At 39.9% G+C, this 27,870-nt stretch overlaps 1 protein-coding gene across 6 annotated transcripts in view; it reads right to left on the reverse strand.

The window, feature by feature from the left end:
* Window positions 1-27,870, reverse strand: part of Fndc3b (fibronectin type III domain containing 3B) — a 341,149-nt gene that overhangs the window by 61,080 nt on the left and 252,199 nt on the right. For all 6 annotated transcript variants that reach the window (XM_074073772.1, XM_074073773.1, XM_020176870.2 and 3 more), the window contains exons 10-13: window positions 20,718-20,856; window positions 18,083-18,136; window positions 2,099-2,223; window positions 751-925 (exon numbers count right to left, since the gene is read on the reverse strand). In XM_074073772.1, coding sequence (XP_073929873.1) covers window positions 751-925; window positions 2,099-2,223; window positions 18,083-18,136; window positions 20,718-20,856 — 493 coding nt within the window. The remainder of the gene's footprint in view (window positions 1-750; window positions 926-2,098; window positions 2,224-18,082; window positions 18,137-20,717; window positions 20,857-27,870) is intronic.

Raw genomic sequence — 27,870 nt, forward strand, 5'->3', positions numbered from 1 at the left:
TAAACTACAGAACATTTCCATCACTGCAGAAAGTGCTACTGGACAGTGCTGTTCTACAGAGCAGCCAGAGGAGGGTGACATGTGAAAGAAGACCCAAAGGAAATGACAAAAATGAGGCAAAGGTATCTGCAAGGACATTCCAGCCAGAGGACACAGGAACTGCAAAGGCCACGAGGCCAAAGCACAACTGGTGGGAGGTTATAGCAGCAGCTAGGCAGGGAGGGAGAACCTATCACACAGGGTGTGGAGGCACCAGAAGAGCTCTGGCTTTCACTCTGGAAGAAATGGGAAGGTAGTTTCTGAGCTGCACTGTGGACATGACCTATTCGTATTTCACAGGCTTACTCAGGCCTCGTGTGGGGAACAAACTGGAATAAAGGGCGAAGTTAGAGATAATATTGAAAGACCACTGCAATGTTCCATTATAAAGGTGATATAAAGGTGGCTCATAAAAGGCCACCAGGTGAAACCTGGTTAGATTTCTGGGTAATTTTTGAAAGAAGATTTAAAAATATTTGCTGGAAATACATCAGATCAAGGATGACTTTAAGGGTTTTTGGCTTCCTCAACTGAAAGGATGGGATACCATTCACTGAGATAGGGAAGAACAGGTTGCTGTTGGTAGTGATGGTGGTAGAAATTAAGAGCGGTTTTGAATTTAGGTAGTTAAATTTTTCATAGGGTTCTATAGCTAAAACAGTGCTACCATATAGAGAGCACATGCACAGGTGTAAAATCTGTAAAACTTACATGTTCGTCCTCCTGAATTTCCAGAGTGTAGGTAATCACTTCCTCAGGGGAACAACCTTCTGGTTTATTCCACTGCAACGTGACCCATGTGACACCAGCTCGGACAAGTCTTGGGGCAGAGGGCATCTGAGGAATGTTTCCTAAGGTGTAGCAAACCACCTCTTGGCTATAGCCACTGTAGAGAAATGAACACAGGGAGACATGCACTGAGGAGGAGGCTTGGCGTTTTACAAGAGGAGGAAGAACCCTACACACAGCTCAGTTTGCTTCAGGTGGAAAGCTGGGAGCCTAACATTCTCAAACAGCAAAGGCAAGCAAGAGTCCTTTGTGAATATTCCCTACCACAACTTTCCACTTGCCCTATAGCCTTGCTCCCAGAAAAGCATACCAAGAATATACTTAAGATTTTATCCGCCCCACTCCCAAAAGCACTGGACAGAAATCACAGTACAGTGTCATGTTTATCAAGCTGAGTAGCAGCTACTAAGAGTCTTCAAACTAATGTGACCACAAACAGCTGTTGTTGAAACAGGTTTTACAAATAGATACAGTGTTGTTTGTCAAACATATAGATGCATCCACTAAAAATTTTTGAACCCAGCACAAGTCTTTATTATTTTCCACCCAGGGAACTCTAAACCTACAAGGGTTGTCAAGGGTTGGAGAGGTGGTTCTGTAAAACTCTGTGAAGTAACAGGGTTCTTTAGGCTGGAAAGAAGGTTGGGGATGACTGATGTTCTGAATCTTTAAGATTTTCAAACAGTGATAAAGAAAAAGATTATTCCCACAACCAAGAGTTACTCAGCAAGCGCAAATGAAAGGAGGCCTTTTTAAGGCCTCTTTCACCAAGGGATGCCTGACTGTACACCTGTTCTGCCTTTCTCCCGAAGCCTGAAGGCATGCAGTGACCAGGCCAGCCCAGGTTTTCTCCCGTCCTATGAGAATCTGCCCTGGGCTTGACAACAATGGCTGGCTCAACATCCCTTTCTTTCTAGCAGGAAACACACAATTGGAAAGGGCCACAGAAAGACAATCTCTCTAAGGGGATGAAATGATACAGTACATGATCTAAAAAGATAATGTCCTAAGAGGTCTTCCTTTCAAAGTCTGTACTAACACGTCCATCTTGGTCCTCATAGAGCCTCTATAACATAGCCTGAAAGGCTGCAAAGTAGCCATGGTGGTGTTATCACTTCCAAGAAGGCTTTCTCCTATCTGAGGAGACTTGAGAAACATCTCAAGCCGGCTCAATGTGGAGGCAGCAAGCTTCCTTGTACATTTCAGCAATGTGAGAGAAGGCTCAGAATCACTAAGAGTTGAAGGGCAAGATAAAAAGGAAATGTCATACCTGGTGCCAATGTCATTCCGAGCAGCCAACCTGAACGTGTACCCCATGGCTGGACACAGCTTTGTCAACTTGCAGTGCTTCTGGCTCCCAAAGAAGCACTGTCTGAAACCACTGTTTCTTTTTCCCTAAAAGAAAACAGTAAGACAAGGCAGAAACAGCCACTGTTAGCACACTGTAGCTCTTATTTTTCTGTTTATTATTGTTAGACTTGTCTCATTCACTCAAAACCTTTTAAAATTACAACTAACGTATCCTAATTGTACAAGTCAACAGTTCTCACTGTAATCTTTCCATATGCATGCAATTTTTTTTTAAAAAAACCAACCATAAGAAAATGAAGGAACATTTAAAATAATTGCTTAATTTCCTAGTTTGGATGAACAAAACCAAAAGAAGGAAAGCTTGTAGGAAAGGGTCCATGTTGAACACAAAACACTCTATTGTAAAAATCTCATCCTTAACAACAAAAACAAAGACACTACTGAAAATCGAGTGTGACGGGAAATCCACTGTACTTGTATCTCTAACTTGGTTTGAGCTAACAGTATAAAAGAGCACAAGGCGTTGCTGCAGTTAAACATCACAATTCCTCTTTGTCACTTGAGTTGGTAAACAGGACTGCAGCCAGAAGGATGACTAGTTCTGAAACTAGCCTTTCCCACAACTCTCCTGCACTGGAGGACCAATTTATGCAGCTGAGCACACCATACCAAATCTCCTGCCACAGAGGCCAGACACATATATACACTGTGGTGATGGTGAGCCTTTTGTTCACTGATCCCTAAATATGGGTCACATGGGTTTGTATCATCTTATTCATATCTGCTTTCCTCCTAGCAGTGTTTTTGGACAAGTTGGGAACTCAATCAATGCTTACAGAGTTGAACTAAATGCCTGATAAGCACTTAGAACACTGGCTAAACTCATCTATGTATATTATAGTCACTCTCAGTCTCTTATGAAGTAAAAATGTATTTTTAATGCCTTCCTAGCATTACAAGATAAGTCCAAACCCTTGAAGTAAAAATAAAACACTTCAGTGGGGTCTCTTAATGCACACATGGTCACTGAAAAAACACAACTACTCTATGCAATATTCACAGGCCTGCCACATTAATGGTTTTCTAGAATAATATCTGTATTGTCTTATTATCTTACCTGTGTTCATGCAAAAGAGAGCACAAATTGATGATAATGATGGAGCACAGCATTCTGATCAGTCAGGAAAGACTAAGGCCCTCAGGAATATGTTTCAAGTTCTCTATTTTATAAAGGACAAAGCAAGCATTTTTCCCCTAAGCAAATTCAAGCATCTCGTTCCTCTAAGCAGGTCTCTAAATGCTTACCACTAGAATATAGTACAGGTGACAGGTAATTAAAAATAAAACAAATACACAACTAGCTTGAATGTCACTAGGGTGAACAGACTAAGAACAACATCAGATTCATCCTTATAACCCAAAGCCCCATCTTCTCCCCAAGTATGGTGGTACCTTTTCCAGTTGAAGGGAGTGAAATCTCAAGGGTCTTTAAGATTCAAAGTTCATTTTGTAAGGGTTCAAAGTACATGCAGGTGCAGCTTCAGAAAAGAGGGAGTAGAGCATAACATTCCCCATTGCTACTTGAATGAAGTCACTGGGTGGCTGACACTTCATGTGTGACACTTACTTTAACCTTGAGTGCTAAGGTTGATGCAGATAATTTATTCATAGGAAAACTGTTTATGCATATATTTGCATAATTACAGTCAGTGTCTGATTATATTCCCTGTGAGTCCCACGTGTTTTGTATCCATTTCAGGCTGTAGCACGATCTACCTTCTTTCCTCCTCTATTTCTGAACTCAGAGTAAACAGTGTGAGAAAGGCACATCCTGCTGCTGCGGAAGCTATTATCCCTTCCAAACCCATGTTGGCTCCCCTTCAATGCCTCATTTCTCCTATTTCTTTGTTTGGTCTCCTTGGCCCATTTCTGGTGCTTAGAACCTTAGCCAGTAAATAAAAGTCAGTCTTTTCCTTACTAGGTTAATTTGCTTTAATATGGTAAAAGCCAGACCATCTGTGACTTAAATTAAGAAAGAGTGGCGAGGCATCAATGGCAGGAACTAGACTTTTCTTTTAAAAGGGCTGTAAGCAGTCACACTTACTACAGAATCAAGGGGAGGAGCATAATGGGACCTTCAAAGCATTTTTCCATATTGCTTACTTTAAAAACAATTTCTACTTTAGTATCAGGAATAATTGCTAAATAAACTCCAACCTCTTTAGACAAAGCCTATGAAATTTTCCATCTTAACGCCTTCCAAGATGAACCACTATGTGCTTGAACACAGAGAAAAATCCACTGAACTATAGGAACAATATCTATAGAGTCTGAGCCAGTACGAGTACAAGTATTTCACAGAGTTAAAGATTTAAATCTCCTGGCAAATTTTTAGAAGTCACTGAGAATAAAGCAAAAACAAGAGAAAGTAGCTTTAACAAATGTTTCCATCACTAGAAAAGGTTTTGAATAAAAGAAAATATTCATGTTTGAGATAGTTTAATTTAAAAGGGATATCTAGGGCTGGTATAGTAGGTCAAGTGGTAGAGCATTTGCTTAGCAAGTGTAAGGCCCTGAGTTCAAACCATAATACTACCATCAAAGAAAAATAAAAGGGATACCTGAAAAGAAAAACAATAATATTCACAAGTCATTGCAGTGGAAAAGTGACTGCTAGCTGAGAGGTTAGCAAGTGGAAATGGAGCAGGATATTGGCTCCAGTGACCAAGTGCAGTGGTGCAGGCATCCCTGTCTGCCCTGCTGGGCAATCACGTGGTCTGGGGGTACATGCATTAGCGTAAGTAAGAACGTGTTAAAAAAGAGCAGACGATTTGGAGAATCTGTAAACCAAGAAGGATCCCAGGACATGGAGCCCCAATTCCTCAAAACAAAAACAAACAAACAAAAAAAGAACCAGGAAGAATCCTGGGTTACAAATAGTATTTACAAATAAAATGTTTTCCAGTCAGTGTTTTGGAAGATTGAAAGATTCGTATGAATTGACTGGAGTGATAAGGTGAATGTCCATCATTATTAGAAATTACATATGTCTCAGCTGTAACGGTCGGTTAAATTTTCAGACATTAAATCAGAACTTTCACATTTTATAGGTAGTGGGGCTATAAATGACTAAGAGACTATAATCTATGGTATGCTCCCTCTCTTAAAAAAATCTAATTCAAAGTATGTAGGATTTCTGAGATGTGTTAGCTTTACCTAAGAAGCTAACTTTTTGTGGGGGAAGGAGGCTACTGGGGTTTGTACTCAGGTTTTTGTGTTTGCTAGATGGGAGCTCTACCACTTGAGCCATTCTCCCAGCCCTTTTTGCTTTAGTTATTTTAGTAGAGTCTGGAGGATCTGCCCAGGACAGGCCGCAGACCTCAATCCTCTTACCTATGGTCTCCCTCTTAGCTGGAATGACGCAGTATCACACTCACCTTGTTGGTTGAGATGGGGTCTTGCTAGTTTTATGCCCAGGCTGGCCTTGAACTACAATCCTCCCAATCTCTGCCTCCCAAGTAGATGGTAGGAGCTACCTGGAAACTGACTTTTTAGTAAGTTCAGCCTTTTATAAAGTTCTACTAAAATGTGGCTTTAATGGAAGTGGGTGATATCCTGACACATTTTAGGCTTGCTGTCATTAACAATCTGGTCAGACACAGGCAGCAGGGACAGCCATGGCCAGGCCTAATTCTGACCAGCCATTGATACCAGGCCACTTGTGGTGTGGCACACAGAGAAGAGTAAGAGCTGAGAGACTCAAAGGGCAGGCCCACAAGGTGGCAGCACCTGGACTCTCTGTGTCTTGTTAGATCCGGTTTGGAGTGCATAAACAATGAGTGATCCAAACCCTTCAAGGATGAACTCTGGAGCTCCTGCTGTTGGTAGGGAAGGAAAGAAAACACTCCAAATGGAGGAAATGGTGAGAGAAGGCTCAAAGCCCACACAACTGGTCAATCTGGAGCAGACCTAGCCACTAGGCTAATGACCTACTTTGACATGAACCAAAATAATCTCTAGCTGTGTTCTGGCCTAACTTCACTGCCAGAGTCTGTGAGCCAAAAAAGGGCAGACTTTCAGGGTTCACTGGCTTGTTTCCATTTCATAATCTTAGGCATGCCCCAACGCTTGTTTCTACAGCTCACTTTGAGTTCATTCAGGGGCAAGGTTAATCTTTACTAGAATGTGAAGAAATCTTGGAGCACAAACCATCTGTGTGCCGATGAACCTCCAGGTGCTTAATTTGGCATGGAGAAGGCTTTATGAACCTGGACTATTTCCTTTTCCCAAGCTGAGTTTGCCTCTTCCCACTCTGAATTCACAGCTCTTTGCTATTCTATTAGCATTCCACACCCGGCCCCAGCCTGTTCATCACCCTGGGGGACTGTTTTCTGACCAGGGCCTAGCTGCTTGCTCTCTACTCCTGGTCAAAACTGCTCTCTAGGAAGGACTCAGAATTGCCAGCCAATTGGCTCATGTTCACAGCATATGTCAGATCCTCCTTCCCAGTCCAGAGCTCCCGGCTTTGCCTCTTTATCCTCTTTCTTATCACTGAACAAAAATCCATTGTATGCTATCCACATGTAGGCTCATTCTGCATGCACTCCAGTGTACTTTGAGTGGTCCAGTTCCCTGATGTCATTGCAACTCTATTTGCCACCTGTCCTAGGCTGGACATCTCATTTATCTGAACCTGGGCAAGCAAGTGCCTTTTTTCATTTTAGACTCACAAACTAAAAGCAGTCACCACCTTTGGGACATAGTCCCAACCTTGTAACACAGGACATGACCCACCTATCAGCAGCTGCCACCCCTCTGATCCTCATCCTTGCTTACTTTTAAGAAGGGCCATGCATTTGGTAACAAGTTCTAATAATGAGAGTCCAGATGTTGTTCTGGGTCCTACATAGTTCTTGCAAAATTCTGAAGAATGGTAATAACTTCCAACTTTTCTCAGACTGTAAATGGGCCCAATCACAGAAAGGCAGGGTGAAGGAACGGAGCTTGGGTAGTATTTAAAATGTAGGTTCTTATACTATGTCTTAGGGGACGACTGACCCTGGAAACACTTTTAAGATGAGACAATGAATTCAAGGACAAAGCTCTTTTTCCCCAATGGGGAAAAAAATGCCTTTCCAGAAATTACGTCATTCTTTTTTATAAATAACAGTGTCTACTAATTATATAAAATAATGAGTTTCATTATGACATTTTCATACACACATAAACTATAAAATGAAATTTGAGGGTAAATTACAAACAAAATATTTAAAACATTTTAAGGAATTTGTCTTTTATTATCTACTTGAATATTTTCTCACTTTTTTCTAGTCTATAGTTAAAATAAAATTAGCTACTAATTAAAGATTATACCCTCAAAAAAAGTAAATTATACTTCCTCAAAAAAAAAGAAAGAAAAGAAAGCAAAATGCTTTACTGAACTACTGAGCCACCAAGAGCAACAGGACAAATGATCCTGATTTTCAAGTGCAACAACTGAGGCCCAGACACTAATGGTAGTAACTGTTTATGTCCAGGACACAGGTATAGAGTGTTTCTATGCTAACTGAGTTCCTGTGAGGCACATCCACCGGCTAGCTGGGCAGTACTGGATACAAGGTTGGGGTCTTGTCCTTTCACTACATTTCTGAGCACACATTTTTCTTCCTTCTTCCTTTCTCCAGAATGCTCAGAGGAGAAGGACTAGGAAAAAACAGACATGTTGTACTTCCAAGTCTTATGACCTTGTTTCTAATAGTCTTAATGTGTGGTACCTGAGCACCACAGGTGCTATGCAAAGATAAAGAAGAAAACATCTGCTGATGTTTCTTAGGACTAAAAGAAGTCAAGGGAAGCCTGTATTGCAATGTGGTAATTTTAAATATGTCTAAAAATTCTTTTGATTATTTATGCATTGAGGAATAAAGTCTATGTCCCTTTCCCTTGAATGTGGGAAGGTTTGTGACTCTCTTGCAACCAAAAGAATGGAATAGAAATGAAGCTGGGTCTGACTTGCAAGGCTGGGTATGAAAAAGATGACAAAGCCTTTTTACCAGGGACATTCACTTCACAATTATGACCACCCTGAAGCTGCCACGCTGTGAGCAACAGGTTACATGAAAAGGGCTCTAAAGAACTCCAGATCTTGTCCACCCAAACTCAGCACTGACCTTGTTGAGACTTGGGAGTGAAGTCGCTTCAGGAGACTCCAGACCCCAGTCAATGAGCCATCCCAGCTGAAACTCCAGACATTACAGATCTGGCTAGCCATTCCTGGTGCCCAGTGCAATCCCTAGTCCAGAATTCATGAGCATAAGAAAGTGACTGTTTTAAGCCACTAAGTTTTGAGGTAGTTTGTTATATGATATTATACTCATCTGTTCCAATGTCCATATGTATTTTCAGTATGAAGTTTTACTCTCTGAATTTTAGAAAATTCTTATAAATTTCTGCTGCATTACAAACAGGAGATGAGGGAGTAGAATAGGCATGTTAGCCTGAATGAAGGGTTCTCTTGTCTATAAGCCCTTAGTATGTCTGACTTTTCCTCAACGTCCTCAATCAAAGTTAAGATCATTTTAAAAATTATTGTAGAAGCTAAAAATGTAACCAGACTCCTAGACAACAAAGACCAAGCAAAATTGTTAATCAAGGGCAATGCAGTTACCTCATCTTGTAGAATTAACATTTTAGACTAAATTAAGATTTTTGGTTGGGAGCTAATGGCTCAAGCCTCTAGTCCTAGCTACTTGGGAGGCTGATTGTTCTTCTATTGAGAGAATAGAAGTTCCAGGCCAGCCTGGGGGGTAAAAAAAAAAAAAAAAGAAGAAAAAAAAGTTTGCAAGACTCAGTCATCTCAACAGAAAAGGCTGGGCATGGTGGTATATGCCTATCATCCCAACTACATGGGGAAGCAAAAATAGGAGGATTTCAGTTCAGGCTGGCTAGGGTAAAAAGTGAGACCCTATCTTAAAAATAATTACAGCAAAAAGGGATGAAGGTATGGATCAAGCAGCAGAGCACCTGCCTAGTGAGAATGAAGCCCTGAGTTCAAACCCCAGTACTACCAAAATAAATAAATAAATAAATAAAATATTTTTAAATAATGCTGTCCCAAGTTTGAAGAACCCTGAAGAGACTTTAAAACAGATATGTAATAGTCTTTTGAAATGTCTTAAGGTATGGCACAGCCTCAGACCACAAGGGTGAACAAATAAAATCAGGTCTATAAATAGGAACTCCCCATATTCCAGGTTTCCATCCTTCTTGGGATATCTGTTTACAAACATATAATGGAAAAGAGTTCCAGGGGAGAAAGCAATTTACAGATGGGCCTGCCTGTCTGAAACTGGTAGCTATGTATGCAAAAATATTTGATTCAGTTCATAACATGTGACTAATTTTTAAAGTAAAAAATATCTTTTAAAACATATTTGTGTTGATTTGTAAAAGAATGTAACAGAAAGACTGAACACAAGAAAAGTGTTTTCAAGTTGGTTTTTCTTCTCTTCTAACGTCGTATCTTCACGACAGGTGTCCTCGGCCCTTGGGAAGATGAATTCTCTAAATGGGCTGACTTCTGGTTAAGGAACTTTATTCCTCCACGGCCAATTTCATACAAGTAATTCACATGTATCCCAGCTAATTCAGGCTACAGTGTTCCGTACAGTGATCCTTTAGATTGAGGGGGCTGTGGTTGTCCTGGTGAATGTTCCCATTAGCCTGGTGCAAACAACACTTGGAAGTGGGTATTTCCAGTACTACTGGCCTGAATGGATAAAGTTGGCTGGTATTTTTAATTGCAATTAATCAGTTGGAAACAATCCTTCCTCTTCCTATTTACAACAACTTCATTACTGGCACAAAAATAAGAATGGCCAACACAAGGATGATAGACGTCAGAGTAAGCTGGGCCCCTCGGGTCACATGTTTATAGCCGTTCTGATATTTTTGTGATTTGTGGTCTCTTTCCACTGCCGTCCTTCTCTTGCAGGTGCTCTTAGGTAGAGCTGCCTTTCTGAGCTGCACTTACCAGGGTGGAAAGCTACCTGCTATATAAGTTCCCTGAATGTGGTCATCAACTGTTGCATGCCTGTGGCCCATGACTGCTGGATCCAGACATGGGTGAAGTGCTGGGCTGGGCACTCTTTTTAGCAGCATAGTTCAACTTGTCAGAAATGTAATGATAAATCAAATGAAAAATAAAGTTGAATTGGCCAGCTGAACTAGCGCCAGGCTCTAAGATTTAGTCTGCTTGTCCATCTATATTTAGAAGTTGTTCCAGCACTGGCTGACCCTCTGAAACATCAAAGCTAAATATTGGCTTAAGAAATAAAAGAGTATGTATGTGTTCAGTTAGCTACATATCCAACAGGGTTCATAATGGCAAGGTGGGGACACTCCATTTCTGGGTGAAGTCAGAGGTTCCTTGCACCAAGCCCTACTGTCCACACAGTGGTGCCTCTTCTACTTTACTGAGCACACTGGCACAGAAGACCCTCTCAAAGGTAAGAAAGGAGGACAGGATGGTTTGTGCTTGCATGTTACTAAATAAACACCTTGTGCATTTTATCCACTGGAACACCAGCTGCCTTGTTAGTGGGATAATCACTACGTCCCTCTGATTTAAATAAGCTAACCCAATTTTCCTAAATATGTCTCCATATTTAGGATTCATTTAGGGTCAAGTTTTTTGATAAGAGCAAGATGATGTTGAGATTGTCTCAAGGAAAAGGGAGGAAAGAAGCAGAGCAGGTACCTTTAGAACAAGCTGCCTCACAACTTCCAGATAAACCAAGGGATGGATAGGCTTTATACATCTGCCTAGCCAAGGCCCACGGTGGCTGCCTTCCAGCTGGCAACCAGCAGGCACAACATACACAAATTGAGAAATTGGGTGCCAGGAACCAAGACGAATATTTGTGATTTAATTTCAGACAGAAGCTCTTCCATGAAGTTAGCTGCCCAAACCCACAACCCCGCCCTGCAGACCTGTGATATCTGGGTAAAAGGATGAAGAGTCCACATTGGATATGCCGTGCCTGAGGCCGAGGACCCTAAAAGAGTGGTTCCTCTTAGCTGCCTTTCACCTTGGAGTTCTAAAGTCTTCTGGCCTAGTTTGTTTCACCTGCAGCTTTAGTGGGGCAGCAATTCCCCTGGCTCTCTGAAACCACCCTTGGTGTGGCAGCGAAGGTCCATGATACAGCAAACACTGCCACTCTGCCAGGTCACAATTGCAGCTTACAGCACTGGTGTGAAAGATGGCCTCTGATGGATAGAGTGCCAAATGGACCCAAGACCCTATTCCCCAAATCCTATACGTGCAGTCATTAAGACCACATGGGCCTGGGCAAGTGGCACTTTCCTACTATATTCCAGCCAGGCAATAGTGTTGGGTTGGGGAAAGGGAACCGGCCTTCCTAGTATTCTTCATGGAGCCAACACATTGTTCAACCTAAGGCAATGTGGTGTGTCACAGAGACAGAGTCAGGGGAAGCTCTCCTCAGCCATTCCATGGAACCTAGGAAGGTACTCTGCTCGCTAATGCTCTACTTCCCTTCATTTCTAGAATGGCTGTTGGCTGACCACAAAAGTCATGTGCAAATTCCCTGACGACAAGACTCACTTGGGAGAAATTATCAACAGCAGCAGCTACTCAACACCCAAGCTGCACATTGATCTGACTGATAAACCAGTTACCAAATTCCTCCTACAGGGCCAGCTCAATCTTTCAATAAGTAGGCTGAGTCCTCCTGAATTTGATGTTCGAGAGCTACCTGTGGGCTGGCCACCACTCCAGCAGGCTTCTGCAGCAGAACTGCAGTGTGTGGCCTGTCCTGGTCTGCTAATGGCTCCCTAGGGGCTTACAGACTCTACCTGCTGCTAGCCTTTTCTGTCCTCTTGACTTAACATTATGCTTCCCTTGATTTCTGTGGTTAGTTCATTCTTAGTTTCACAGCTGTGTTGGCTAATTAGTCACCAGGAACCCAGATGTGAACTTACTTTCTGAGCTAGCTGAGTCACAGGAAGAGTCTTGGGAACTCTGCTACTCTCATACCCACAAAGTGATTTTTTTCTGGATCTTCCACATGTTGCTTACATGTCATGGCCGGAAGTTAAGCTAAAGCATACTAACATCTATATATGGCACTGATACCAGTTTTTGTTTAGTTCAAACCAGCAACACAAACCTCAGGGCTCCTATTTAAATTCTAGCAGAAAAGGGTCAGATTCCTTCACAATCCTTCCAATTGCTGACTTTTCTACCTCAGATCTTAACATCTGCTGAGGCAGACTTGCATCAACAATGAGGAATGATTACAGTGAATCTGCTATTGTCCAAGTTATCTCATCCAACCCTGACACACCCAGAGATAAATAACATTAGGCAGAGAGATGAGACTCCAGGGTTAAACTGAGGTGCTATGATCAGTTAGAAGCTATACAGACCATTAATCCAGGCCTCTCTAGGTGAGCACTGTAGCATTGGTAAGTACCTTCACTATGAACCATGCCACATATTCACAGCACGACCTTCAGAGACTTGCATTCTCTCTGAGTGACCAGCTCCAACAATGCCAGGCAGTATTCTATATGGCACAAATGCAGAGCGGTTATCTGAGACTATAACTTACAAGCTAAGTTTCCATCAATGGATCCTTTATAGGACTCGTTCTTCTTGTTCTAAAATAAAAAAGTTCCTATGTGACCATGAAATATACTACTTTTTTCAAGTTTTCAAAGAAAAGGAAAAATTACTATCCATTTGTGGACCTTAAATCAGACTGGGTGGGCAGTTATGAAAGGTTCCATCTAAAGGTTCCCAAGTCTTTTTCCTAAAGGCTCCTTCCTACCCTAGAGGACGCTATATCCTCAATCCTTCCTGAATGGTTTCTTGAGAGAAAAACCCTAGTAGATGCTGATATGCTGTCAATCAAGAAGCAACACAAGGGGTGAGGTAGCCGGAAAAGGTGCCCAAGGAGGGAACAGGCATCAAAGTAATTAGCTTGGGGCAGCCCAAAGGACAGTGAGCCTCAGCACCGTTCCGCCTTCCCCTCCCACTCACTCTCCGTGGGAAAGAGAAAATCCATCCTTTAGGTTTGTTTTTGCTGTTTGAAAAAAACGTTAAGCTTTTCTCCAAGTTTTTTTTTTTTTAAGTCATCACTGGGTATAATATTTAAACCTAGCTGAAACAAACCCTTAAAGAGTTTCAGACCTGCTTTTTGCCAGAATGACAACTACTTGTGAATTAAAATGCAAACATGGAGGTTAAGGTACAATGTGATCAGAAAGAAATTAATCTACCAATATCAAGTAGAAAACTGCCTTGAAAATGACATTCTGGGACTCAGTGAGTAGTAGAATGCCTGCCTAGTAAGCAAGAGATTCTGAGTTCAATTCTCAGTACTGCAAAGAAATAAGATAAAATAAAAATAGGCTGGGGGTTGTGGTTCAAACCTGTAATCCTAGCTATTTGGGAGGTGGAGATTAGGAAGATTGGAGTTTGAGGCCAGCTCAGGGGTGTGCGTGTGTGGGGTGGGGTGGGGTTCGCAAGACCCCATTTCAACCAATGGCTGGTTGTGGTGGTCCACGCCTGTCATCCTAGCTAAGTAGAGAAGCACAAATAGGAGAATTGCAGTCCAGGCTGGCCTGGGCATAGAGACCCTATCTCAAAAATAACCAAAGCAAAAAGATCTGGGGGCGGGGAGCAGCTCAAGTGGTTAAAGTACTTGCTTAGTAAGTGCGAGGCCCTGAGTTCAACTCCAAGAACCGCCAAAAATATTTTTTAGAAAAAGAAAATGACCTCTTCCTTTCTGCTTGTAATAGGGAATCTCTCGAGGGAGGAATCAGTGGGCAGAGATTTACAAAATGCAGGGCCTGCTCTTAAATCCCATATCTTTGAACTATAAAACTCATGTGGGCCACCAAGCATGGCTCCTTGGCCAGGAAAATTCATACCATTTCAAGTAACTGATACATGGCAGGTGGAAACTGAAACTGATAACATAGCTGAAAAACTAGGGACACCTGGATGCTTCACTTTTTGGATGTTTTTTAAATTAGCACAAATTAACTGTACAAAGGAGTTTCATTGCGGTATTTATATACATGCATCTCATATACTTTCATCAAATTTACACCATCTATATTGTTCTTTCTGAACCACATCTCTCCCCACCCTCATTCCTAACTGTGTTTAGTGGGTTACATTCTGCTATTTTCATATATCTACACAGTGTACAGCAATCATATTTAAATGTTCCATTTTTAGTTGCTCATCATTACTATTTCGTAGTCAGTTATTCCACACTGGCTTAAAAATTAAGAGGTTACCTAATTAGTTATTGGTGGAGACAAACAGGTAGCTAACTCTTATAGAACTAAGTTTTGAGTGAATTCTATGCAACTATGAGGTGAAACTAATGATAATGAACTTGAATGAGAGACGGTATATGTACGTCCTCCTGCACTATGCCACAGTTTTGTTTTCTGTTTCCCTCCTAGAGTCTCAGTTTCACTTGCGCTGGGTCTTAAGAGACCAGCATGTGGATAGCTACTAACAAAGGCGATCTTGCCAAAGTCAATTCAGCATGGCACTGTCAACCCTAGCAGACACAAATGCTGCTGCTTTTTCATTCATGAAAGACTTTTTCTGAGGGGCTTGAAATGTGGGCTAGATGCCCTGCACTGTAATTTTATCAACATGTTCAAAATTTTACACTAATCATCTAATTTGAATGGTGATTACAAATTGAGCAAAAGAACAAAGTTTTCTGAAACTCTAACTAGTACTGCTATACTTAAAAATCTGGGGTCACAATGGACACCAGACATTAGTGGTGGCATACTTGTGGATGGGGCAACCTCACCTAAAAGTCGTGATTCTCAGAAGAGACAGAGTAGGGGTCTTCCTGCGCAAAACCTCCTGTGGGACTCACCCATGTTCCTCTGGGACAGTTGTTCCCCACACACCCCACAATCTTTCTATACCTTTTTTGTTTGTGCTGTCCCTGGACAACAGAGAAACTATGGGTTTGTGGCTAGGGCAGATGTGCTCATAGAGGAGATGGGAGCTTTGACTTGTGGGAGTGGGAGATGATTACGCAAAACTCCCCATTTTCATCTCCGGCACCATTGCATTCTAGCGGGGTAGAGTCTGGGAATAGTCCTTGGTGCAGGTTTGCCTGGCTCTAGAATTTACCAACAGAAGGTGTCAGAGGGATAGCCAGGACCTCATAAGTTCACACTTCTATAACCAAGTGCTGCTCTCCTTGTTTGAACATTAGTTTTCCTTCCTTGAAGCAATGCGTAACATAGGAATACAGGACTCAAAGACCCATAAGTGAGCTACTGACCCTCAGCTTATATCCAAATTTAGAATCTCAGACCACCAGACTGGTAAGAAACTTCACTTCATGGGATCAGCAGGAATGAACTAGTCACTACAACATGTATTCTCATTGCTAGGAAACTCAATGGAACCATTTAAAATCTTTGTAGGGGGACTGAAAAGAACAAAAGTATGATATAGAGTAAATTAACTACTGTCCAGAAAAACTTGGGACACATGAGGTCAAGTTTGTTTTATCTGTATCCGTTCAAAAGCACAAGAGGATTAGCATCCATTAACTTTTTTAGTTTTCACACTAAGGACATTATCTTTCCTGTCATATATCCCTCACAGGCCAATTCACGATATTGAGGCACTGAAGGGTATATTTCACAAGTGCTGAAATAATAAATGAGTTTCCAAACAAGAGTGAGAAAGATTCCAAAATACTCTCTGCTCTGAAGAAGATGAACGAAAATAATCTGCTTTGCAAAGCTCACAGACAAAAAAGCACACTAGCTGATGGTGAAATCAACCTGCTAGTATAAACCCGGAAACACAGCCACCAGCTCCCCTCCTGGTCTTCTTACAATCGTCCTCTGTTGCCAGGGATGGCACCTTATGGCAAGAGAACACCTCACGAGCTCTGGGTTCCAGCTGTTATTTGAAAAGGTGAACATTAAGAAGTAGAACATAGAAAGAGTCCTGTATTGGCAAAGGGTTTGTGGTAAGTGAGAGGTGACCTGGAATCCCCAGCAGAATTCAGATGAGCCAACACCAGCATGAATTTGAAAGGAAAGGAAAGAGAAAGAGGAAAAAAAGAAGGCAGAGAGAGGATGGAATTAAGATGGAAAAGATGGAATAAGATCAGGCAGGGAAAAGACAGGCTTCAAACCAACCATTGACCATTTTGTGATTCCTAGTCCACAGTGGGACTCTGAGCATAATGGGTCACTATGGTGGCCTCTGCTTTGCACCAGAGGCTGTGACCCATTGCCTCTCAGCATCATGCCAGGATACTTGCATTTCAAGTCTCAAGGAAAGTGGGGAGCAGCTGAGTCACCATTGCTATCTCCTGCAGCACTAGGGCTTCCCTTGGAGGCTTCCCACTCAACTACTCAACATCAGTGACCTTCCTGGACGTAGCTGGTCATGTTTCCGGTTGAGAAGTAGCAAACAACATGGACACACACAAAATCTGCCCTCCAAAATCTGAAAAGAAGAACAGTCTCCACTTTGCTGCTAAACTGTTCCTTGATATAAAATGCCAAGACATGAGAAAACAAGATCTGGTCAAGACAACAAATCAACACATAAAAACCAACTTACATTGAGTTCTCACTCATCTATATGAAGGAGAGGAGAAGGGAAGCTGTTATTACATGCTTACAGCTCAGCCAAGTTCCTTTCCAACTTTCTTGCCTTTCTGTAAAAATCTGTAAGGACTAAAGAGGTGGTTTCATTTTCTAATCAAACAACTTTAAAATGAAATCTACCTAATCTGTAAAGCATTCTGGATAAGTCTAAGATTTCACTAATCTGTACACATGTGCTATCTGAATAGCAACAGATCATTGTCTTTCGTAACCTGCAACTCAAACTGTTCAGATGCAATTGAGGTGGGAAAAACATGCTTGTGCAGAAAGCAATGAAGTGCCCCTCTTTCCTATTCAAATTCCATCATAAGAACTTCATACAGTTTTCCTTTTACATTTGACTAAAATATTTTTCTATACTTGACAAGTCACTTTTTGCTTAAGCCTATATTCTAAATTTTTCAATCCTCCCCAAATTTAAACCACAAACAATAGCTAAACTTGCATTTCTTCTCCAATTCCAAATTTTCTGTTAAAATCCTTAGCCTATTTGCTCAACCCCAGAAAGAATAAAACAAGGGCAAATGAATGAATGGAATTAATCTGTACAGGAACAACAACAACAAAAAAATCACAGTTGCTTTTTAGAAACAAAAGGCTATTTCTTGCTGCGACTATGTGTGTGGCATTCACAAGGTGCCCTGGGTCACCAGTTGGCAGAGCAGCTTTGAGGGCAGGGAGACTCTATTGTGGATATCATCCCAGGGCCTCTAACAGACAGCACTGAGGGACCTGCTGCAGCATGATCTGACTCACAGTGCTCACACATGGGTAGAGTGAGACCTCCATGCACCGTTCCACTCTTGCACAGAGAACACTCACCAGGCCAACACCAGAGTATGCACACCACATTCCAAAAAGGGAAGGCAAAGTTTCCCAACCTTAGTGCTTTATGTTATCAAAACCATCTCAGCAGTCAAAATGGCAAAGCGGTCAATTATTACCACCAATTAATACCTGGTAAGGCACTAGAGACTCAAAACAGGTAAGACCTTGCCTTTTCTTTCATAGCATTGCTTGTAAATAAGCCAGATAAATACATTTAAAGCACAATTCATTACAGTGCTTCAATCCATCTTCCTTTTCCAAAGTCAATAGCTATTGATTTACATTTTTCTTTACTTATATTCCTTTTCTCTGTGTTCAACAAGTCTCATAAAAGAATAAGATGATATTTGTTCAGCAATTTTATTTTTGAAATGGTATTTTAGATGGATGAATCTGAAAACATGCTTACCTCATCCCATTCTAAAAGGTAGTTGGTGATTTTTGAACCATTGTCAATTGGAGCCTAAAAAAAAAAAATAGTAACAAAATGAGATTGGAGAAAGTTGTTCACAGCCAACAGTTACGAGCTACCAACTTGATTTTAATCCACAGCTCTGCGCTCTCCCCTCAGACTCTGCAACTCCTGCATGATTCTGGACAAGCACTGTCACATACCAACTGCAGTACAACTCAACCATGACTGCCCTCATTACTAGGCAACCACCCCCCACAAATGTCCAAATCTGCTTCTCCCACCACCTCCACTCACATGCCCATACTGTGCTCTACTTCCTCTGGGGATAAAACTGAAAAGTCACTTCAAGTTCAACTCAAGAGGGCAAAAAAATACCTCTGAGAAACACAGATACTACTGAGGATCTAGGTGAGACAAGCAAGTCTGTATTATGGTAACTTTACCCATGCAGCTTTTTTTAGGATTATAAGATCATCTGTAACATCAAGGTTCCCTCTTTAAAAAATAAACAACAAAAAAAATTAGGAATATGAGATCCTCTGGAAACATTACCAGATACTATTAGGCCTTCACATATTCAAAATAGAAGGTACGTCATTTGCTTTCCTTTTAGGAAATCTGTTTCATTGGGAAATGGGTTTTAAACCATGGGAGGGGAACTCTGGAGAAAGGAGTGCTTTTCAGACTTAGACCTGTTAGAAGGTGGACCACAGAGGGGTGTCCGGAGCACTGTGGGCTCAAGCTGGAGGACAGAATAGGGATGCATTTAAACTTCTAAATAACTGGCAAAGTTTCAGATGTGGATCTGTTTCCAAGAAGTGAACTATATTTACAAAGGTTCATAAGTTCCTCTAGAAAGTATTCTTTTTAAAAAATTTAGAATTCATTAATAGTTTAAGGGGTTTCATGAGGAAATGCCATAAATGCATACGGTATACTTTGAGCAGGTTCACCCTCTCTATTATATTACCTTAATTCCCCTGGTGGGATTCTTTTTGCTATCTCCATATATACATAAGTAACATTCTTTGATCCTCTCAAGTAGATCCTTTAGTGGTATCCTGCCCTATGGCTAATCCCCTAATTCCTAGGGCTGGTTCTCTGACTTGTTTTTGCTCTGCCTCATCTCCTGGGTAAACTGTAAGTGATGCTGACTGACAGGCCACCAGGAGATCTTTAGCTCTGTGCCTGTGGAGTCAACAACAGGGTCATATCCAGAGAATGTCCCTTGTCCTCAAGCCTTATTTGTAGCACTATGACCAGGAAGTCTGTACTAAGGACATTTAAGTGAAAACTGAGCTGAATCCAGGAGTTTCATGGTTGCATATTACTGAATGGAACAAAAGTATATTTCTGATTCACAACTGAACTCTTTCGTGACGTTGCCGGTCTGCCTGAGATCCGAATTTCATCCAGGTATTAAGCAGAGAATACATCAGTGATTCCCAACTTTAGGTTTGTAAGACCCCGGGGTCCCTCTGATAATCTTTCAATATAAATGGATTTCAATTCTTTCCTTAAGAAAATATATATATATATATATATATACATATATACATAAGTATAAGTGAACATATTTTTTAATGGATGTATATTTGCTAAGGAATTAAGCAATGATGACCAGTTGGGTGTTAAAACTCTGAAAAGGTGGGAAATCACTGACCTGGATTATCCCTGGAAGCCAGGAAGGAAAATAAAATAGTTCAGATTCTAAGCCAGTTCAAACTGAGCCTCTGTCCCAAAAAACACCCTCAATGTTGGCCACTGGCTATGAGAGCGTGGCTGCCTGCACACAAGGATAAAGAGAAGCCCATGCTTTGACGCTAACCACTACTCTCCACAGATCTTCCCAACCATCTTATCTCATTCACACATTATATCCTCCCCCAACCATAAAATTTCATTATCTTTACCTATTTTGCATTTTAAACTATATTTAAAATATTAAAATATAGAAATAATTAGTATTGATCTTGATAGCAATCTATTTTCTTGCAAACACACAACTATGATGAACAGGCTAATGACACACTTTTGAAAAGGAATAATAGGGTCCCTTCTTTGGGAACAGTTATTTTTAGCTAGCACACTGTATTTCACAAGAACTACTAATTCAGCCTTTAGTTATCCTGACTGATCTAAAGACTAATTAGTGAAAATTAATGAGGTATTAATATAGTTTGGAACACTATAAATTCTGGGAAGTTTTAAATACTAAATATTTCAGCATTATCTCTGAAAGAAGCCTAAACCTACTTTATCTCTCAATCGCTCCTTATAAAAATGGCATGTGCAAGAAATCAAATGTTTGTTGAAATTAACTATGTTATTAGAAAGTGGTGAGACTTAGCTATTTTAAGCATTTGTATCACTTATTAGCTATGATCCTAGGATATCTACTATATTTCCTTGCCAAAAAAAAAAAAAGTGAAAGCTGGATTCTGCAGATCTCTCTTCTGAACCCTTTGCCTAATTTTCATAGAAATGGCAATTTTTGGTATCACAATAATTGATTTCACCAAGTTACTCTGTAGAAAACCAAATACTACCACAAAACGGAAAAAAATATTTCAAATGGCCATGGTCTGACATTAATTTGAGAAGGTTCTTGACACTTTCAGCTACCTACCTTCCACTGCAAAGTTAGTGAACTTTTGCTCCTGTGTGCCAGCTTGGGAGGGAAAGGACACTCAGGTGCACAGCTGTGTGTGGTGAAGCTAACTGGCTCGGAGCAGGATCCCTTTACAGAATTGTACATGGCATACACCCTGCAAAGTAAACAGAGACATAGTCAGTGACAGCAGCTCAGACTGAAGACCACAGTTCTCATCCCTGCTTTGTCCCAAGGCTTTTGATAGCTGAGCAGAATTTCTTACACAGGAGGCACTGTGACTCTGCTGGTCTTGTCCTGACCTGGCTATGTCAGCTTACAGGGAACAAACATCCCATCAGGAATTTGTCTCAATGCATTCCTGTCAGCCCATTTTAAGACAGGCACCATCTACAACTGTAATAGGATGCGCTAAGTGACAAAATAAACCTTTTTTCCTGATTGTCTCCAAATACATGTTCTAAAAACCAACAAACTACTCTCTGATTGACTTCGTCTATACAAAGGCAAAAAGTAGAGTTAAAAAGGTCAAAATGCAGTGATCAGAGTTCAAAGGCTGGAGAGAGTGCCAAAGAACAAGCTGGGTAGATATCACTTCTGAGTTGTTCAGAACTCTGCACATATTTAGGTAAAAATGAACCTTTCAGACATAGAAACATGTTTGCTACAGTCCAGTGTGTCTCTCTGATTTGACCCAGTGTTCAAGTACAGTTTATCCATGTGAGCATTTCACTCTTGAATATAGTGCCAAGATTCAAGATGTTCACTCTGTACTTTAAGCCCTTGGCTCCACACTGAAAATATGTGCCTGATGTCTGCAGAGAAGCTGTGAAGAAAAAAACATATAATATACTGTTATAATACCAAACTGCAAAGGACATTACACCGATTTTTATGTTACTTTTTAGTTTGCCATTTTTTTATGTTGGGTATTATTATTTAAAAAATTGAAAGCATACTCTTCTCAAAAGATAAGAAAGAAGGCTTTGCTATCTACAAAAGATGCCAGGATTAAGCTACTCAAGAGTTGGTAAACATATATCAAACCTTTAGTTCTTATTAGCATCCTCTCTATGAGGTAGAGAAATCTTATTACCCCATTGCAGAAAGAAGGAAACTCAGAGATGGAGTTAAGGTCCCCAGAGCTACACAGCTGAAAAGCTGGATCAACCATATTCAGCCCCAGATGTCCAATCACTATATTGTATTGTCTACCCACCTTGTTCATTCTGCAATCATGTTTATCTAAATATCCACAATCTACTTCCTCTCACTCTATCCAACCCATACAAACAGCAGCTAAGATAATAACACTATGGAAATTAGGTTCAACTATGTGTATGATATACAAAATCATTTTCCTCCATATACAACATGAAGAATTCAGAGGCCATGCAAATCAAAAGTAGTAACAGAAATGCCTACTCTCTATCCGAAAAGGTAAAATATTTATTTTATATTTGACCTACTTGCCTGATGGGAGGATGTAACTTGTTTGGTGCAAACAAATGACATGTATTGTTAGAACTGCTCTCTACCTGACCTCTGATGTCGGAAATTCTCCTTTGTGCACTTAGTATAATGAGGCATATGATAATAAAACCAAATGGGGAGATCTGGTGAGATTTTTTTCCGTGTGTCAGGATGGGCTCAGTGGGAGTCACTTACTTAAAATGAATCATAGAATGTTCCAGACATGAGCAGGAATCCAGTCTGAACTTTAACAGATCATAATTCTTCAACTGGTGACTCAGCGATTGCATTTAGCCCAAGATATGTGTGTGTTGGGGGGAGGCAAATAGAGAGTCTTGAAATATTAAAGCTGCCTATGAATTTTAGGATATATGCCATGACCATCACAAAGAGACAACCAGACACTGTGCATTCCTAGAAAAAAGATAAGGCCAGCTGGGCATGGTGGTTCATTGCTGTAGTCCAAGCACTCAGTAAAAGTATCAGGAGCTCAATTCCAGTTTGGGATATATAGCAATACCCTGGCTCAAAAGAAATTTTTTTAAAGTACCATGCCACTATCTATGAATTTTCTTGCCAGAAAAACTGAATTTAGATCTAATTAAGCCTCTTCCCTAACTTCTAGATCATATTAAGAGATCATATTAAGCAATACAGTAAGGATGTAATCAGACAGCCTGAAATGTGTGGAAAATTCTACAGGACAGCAAAGTCACTCCAACAAACAAATTCAGGAAGGAGAGACAGAGATGAAGGGGAAAATCTATGAAGTCAAAGACACATAAACCAAACAGCATATTCTAGACCATGTATGAACTCCCATTATAATAAACTAAAGAAATAAAGCCTCCATTTTTAGGGCAACAGAGGAAAAGGGAACAGTCTCTAAGTTTTGAAGACGTTAAGGAATTATTTTGTTTATTTATTTTAGGTGGACATGTGCTGATGCAGCATGATTTATAGGTAAATAAATGTGAACTTCAACATCATCAGTGGAGGAGGAACAGGCAAGGGTGCTGAGGCAGTACAAATTTAGTGATGGATAGATACATGAAAGTGCCCACCATTTTCTGAAATGAAAAATGTTAAAATAAAAATTAGACATTGAAAAATATCTTGAGAACTTATAAAAAATAAATGAACCTCTGGCTTCTTGTAAGAACTGAAAGTTCTAGTGACTCCTGGCTGTCTTTACCGCATGGCGGTAATAGGGTAAGGTTGGCAGCAGCTCTTCCCCTAGATGGGGCAGGCACTGTAGTGTTTGCCAGAGTCCCCAGTACTCCCTCTTGCTGTCTCAGTGGGAGGACTGCATTTCAGCTTTCACCCTTCCACTTCACTCATTTAGGTTTTCTGCCTGTTGCTAGCAGGCCATCTCAATTTGCAAACACTGGAAATTTCCCTACAAATGCAGAACTATACCCAATCAGGAGGGGTCCTAGATGCTCACAAAGATACTGAAAGCTCACATGGACAAGTGAACAGAGAAAGCAGCTGCTGAGGTCATATCACACAGGTTAGTTGTCCAAGGAGAGGGAAATGTGAACTTAGTCATGTTCGCTGTTATTTTTTAAAATAGAATTCTTAGAGGCAGAAATCCACACCTTTCATCAGAGAAACAGGAATGATGGAGGTACCCCATGGCCAGGAAGTGAGGATGAGTCCCCTGCTGGACTGGGGGCAGGGCTCAAGAGTTAGAGCACTTGCATAGCAAGTGTGAAGCCCCAAGTTCAATCCCTAGTACTGCAAAAAGAACATTAACAACAAAAGACTCTGGTGGCAGAAGGAGCTCACACAGCTATGTTTTTTGTTTGTAACTTGAAGAATGCTGTAATTTGCTGGCGATTTAGGTCAGAGGTAGAGCAAGTGCTCTGCATATAACCTGCAACATCAAAAAAAAAAAAAAAGGAAAAATATTATCGTTTTATAGTTTGTTTAAATTAGGGCTCAGTGCTTCTCACACATAACAGTTTGTCAGCATGGAAAGCAAGATCCACTTTTATATGGCAATGTAAGTGTGCTACACAGTAAAATTTGACATGTTTAAGTATACCATGGTTATGTGTTGATTAAAATTGTTCAGTAAATAGATAGCAACTGATTGTAATCATAATTTGCTACATTCTTGCCAGCAACTTGTACAAAAAAGTCCAGACTTGGGAAATTAAATACTGCAACTTTTGCAAATTTTTTTGCATGTGGTGAGATTTCCCTAAACATCATCCTGTGACAGGAAGATCTGCAGAATAAGGTCAATTTCTTGGGTTAAACAAATCAATTAACAGTTGAGTTTCTTTTGCATTTACCTCAAAAGAAAACATTTTTCCAACAATACAGCATAATTAATTTTGTGTTGAGTTTTCACATTTGTTTCCATTTAAATGCTGTCTAAATGCTCATGAAGTAGGTGCTCCAAGAACTTCAGAAATATGCCTCCAACTTCCTCCTACACATCCGTGATGGCCTACAAGTCACAGTTCCTCCTGGCCAACAACACCTATTTCATAACCTTGTACTGTGCTAGTCATCCATATTTTTGGAAATGTTTCATCACATCACTTTTTCTGGGAAATGTCATTACATGATATCATATCTGGGCAGCTTCTTTGACAAATTGTTTATTGCTGATGATTGGAAAAATGCTTCAAATTTTGTCATGAATTTGCTATCCATTCCATCACTCAAATTTCCGATTATCCTTTTATCGATAAAAATATGTTCTTGATTCCTTTAGCAAAACGATTATTTTAATACCATTGTTAATTATAAAACTACCAATCAAAAAGAGGTATAAACTTTTATGGGAAATGCATAGACAACTTGCATTTATATATATATATGAAGTATTTACATAAATATATAAATGTATGTAAATACTTATAGAAATAAATTATTCATTTATATATATATATATGTAAACCTACATAGTTATGTATAATTCTCCCCTCCCCCCCACACACCAGATTTTTTTATTAGTGACTTTATAAAATACAAAACATAAGGCCCTTTATGGAGGCACTAACTTCACTTGGACAATTATATTGATATATAACCAAAACAGGCAATTTGTGTAAGAACTTGGTAACAAATAAAAAAATGATGACTTTACCAAAAGTCTAAGTCAAGATCCAAGACCTAAGTTTTGTGACTCACTGTACGTATTACAGAGGGCTCTTATTTTCCACAATTACTAGAAGAAAAAAAATAATTGCTGAACAGATTTGCAGCAATGACACAAAAATTCAGAGCCAGGAGTGAAAAAGAACAAACATTTTGAAAACTGAAATGTCTCAAGATATAATTTTCCATGTGGAATTTGGCTCAAATGCCATGACAGAAGCCAAGAAAACTAATCAGTTGTGTGGTCTATAGCATTGCCTAAAGGAAGCCACTGGTCTCCGTAAATCCCTGTAATGTGAGGTGGGGGCAAAGAAGTTAGGAACTACACTTGCAAAATAACTTGGGCCATGCACCAAGCAGTTCAATGGTAGGATTCCATGACAGAAGCCGACTCTTAAAAAACAAAAAAGGTCTTTATATCTGTGTATCTAATTGGTGAATTCTTACAATATTAACATCTGCTTGATGAACTCTTATAATACCACCATGGTGAATGGAGAGGTTAAAATGAGAAAAAGCATTATATAAAGATACCTAGCAATCAGTGTGAATACTATAGAATTAGAGTCCCAAAATCAAAAATAATCAGAAATGTAAAAGTAGCAGTCCTAGGTGAGACTTCAGTATGCAATTTTAAAAAGTAATCTTTTTGGACAGAGATTTCTGCAGGTCTTAATAAAAATGTGCAATATTAAGAAGTAAAAGGGAAAATGTAGTCTATTTTATGGTGTTAAAACAAATATCTCAGTTTTCCTCAATGGCTCTGTATTCACACCAGAGTGACACTTTCTAAATTAGTAATGGACAAATAAAAACTGCAATGGTCATACTACTCATTTTGCAGCTGTGTACGAATAAAATTCTTGTGCAGTGGTTGACATGGGAATTTAGTGCAGAAAGTATTTCCACACAACCTTCTGTGTCCTTATTATACTTAAAATAGTAACTTCAGGTTACTTATTGTGATAAAAGCTTACATTCCTGGAATTAAGACTTTGAGAATATAAATTACATCATAAAAAAGAAATTCTGTTCCTCTTTTATAGGGCCAAGTATGATATATCTTTATCCCAATAAAAGAGTAAGAGATATGATCAAATTATATATATGCAAGTTCAAAGGACTGACTAACTCATGTTCTCTCATAGGAGCTTCAATCTCTAGAAAATACACTGAATTTATTGTTCACTTCTTTCCCTCTTGATTGTTTGAGTCTACTGACTGTTTTCCTAAGACAAAAGAATTCACATCCTGGCATGTGTGAACACTCATGTGTGAGGTCTTGTGTGAACACTCAAAACCTGGCATTTAGAGATGAGTTAACAGCCTCTCTTCCTTCAGATGATGCTTAAGACAGAACCATCAGAATTTGTCTGGCTTGCAAATGAGTGAGATTATTTTACTTATTCTTTCACTTTTAGAAAGTGGGGCTTCTGAGTTCTTCTATCTCATTTATTCCTTTAACAGCTGCAAGGCACTGGAAACTTATCTCTTGACCTATTTCTTTCATACACCATGTTTTAGCTAATGTTGAAAACATCACTCAAGCTGGAACCATGAGTGCCATTTTCCTTACCCATTGGGAGGTCGAGTCTGTTCATTCCATTTTAGGACTATCTTCTAAACTGTTCACGTTTTTTCCCAACCTTAATTACTTCTGCCTTCTAATCCTCTGGCATCTTTCACCTGGACTCTAGCAACAGTCTTCTTAACAGTACCATCTTTCTGAGGCTGGTAGTATAATTATCCTCATTTTACAAATAAGGAAACAGGTAAAAAAAAGTTTCAATGGCTTGTCTAAGCATATGACCTTAGCACGACAGCCATCACAGCAGAGAAAGCTAAATCTACAAAAGAGCTGGAAGTGTTCAGATGCTTTTCTAGCTTAAAGAAGCAAAAACCTTTAAAAGGAAAGAGAAAGAATTATCTGTATGGACTGTCAACTAAGCAGGGCAAACACAAGAAAATTTGTACTGTAGATAATTTTTGTTAGGAGAGAGAATTTGTTTTTAAAAATATAAAATAGACCATCACCAAGAACAGAATTTTCTAATTCTTTATCAAGTGGAGAGCTAGACTGAATAACATTTGGTGGTGCCTTGACATATGCTTTGTATGTCATATGACAATGTATGAAGAGTCTCAAACATGTCAGAAGAAAGCTCAGCTCCATGGACCCTACATGGTAACCACCTCATACTCCTATTCATTTTGGATAATCTATTAACTTTTATGTGCTCAAAAGTTCAAGATGTTCATATGATATGGCAATAAAAAGAACTGGTGATCATGTGTTCTCAACATTTACTCTTTGTAAGAGGGTCAAAAAGAAACCAAGAGAAACAAGAGACAGGATGGTAAAGAATGGGCAGATTCAACATGACATTTAGATTTCTTAAAAAGGATATTGTAAGCTCATGAATGAACAGGAAATTAATAAAATAAACCTTTAGTGAAGCAATAACAATAAACTGTTAAAACATGAGAGATAAAAGGAAACATATGTTAGCAATGAATAATGGATAACATTTATATGACTCCCTATATGGTGTTACAATTTCTGGTTTGTTGTGCAACTGAC

This window comes from Castor canadensis, chromosome 5, assembly GCF_047511655.1.
Source record: "Castor canadensis chromosome 5, mCasCan1.hap1v2, whole genome shotgun sequence".
Taxonomy (NCBI): domain Eukaryota; kingdom Metazoa; phylum Chordata; class Mammalia; order Rodentia; family Castoridae; genus Castor; species Castor canadensis.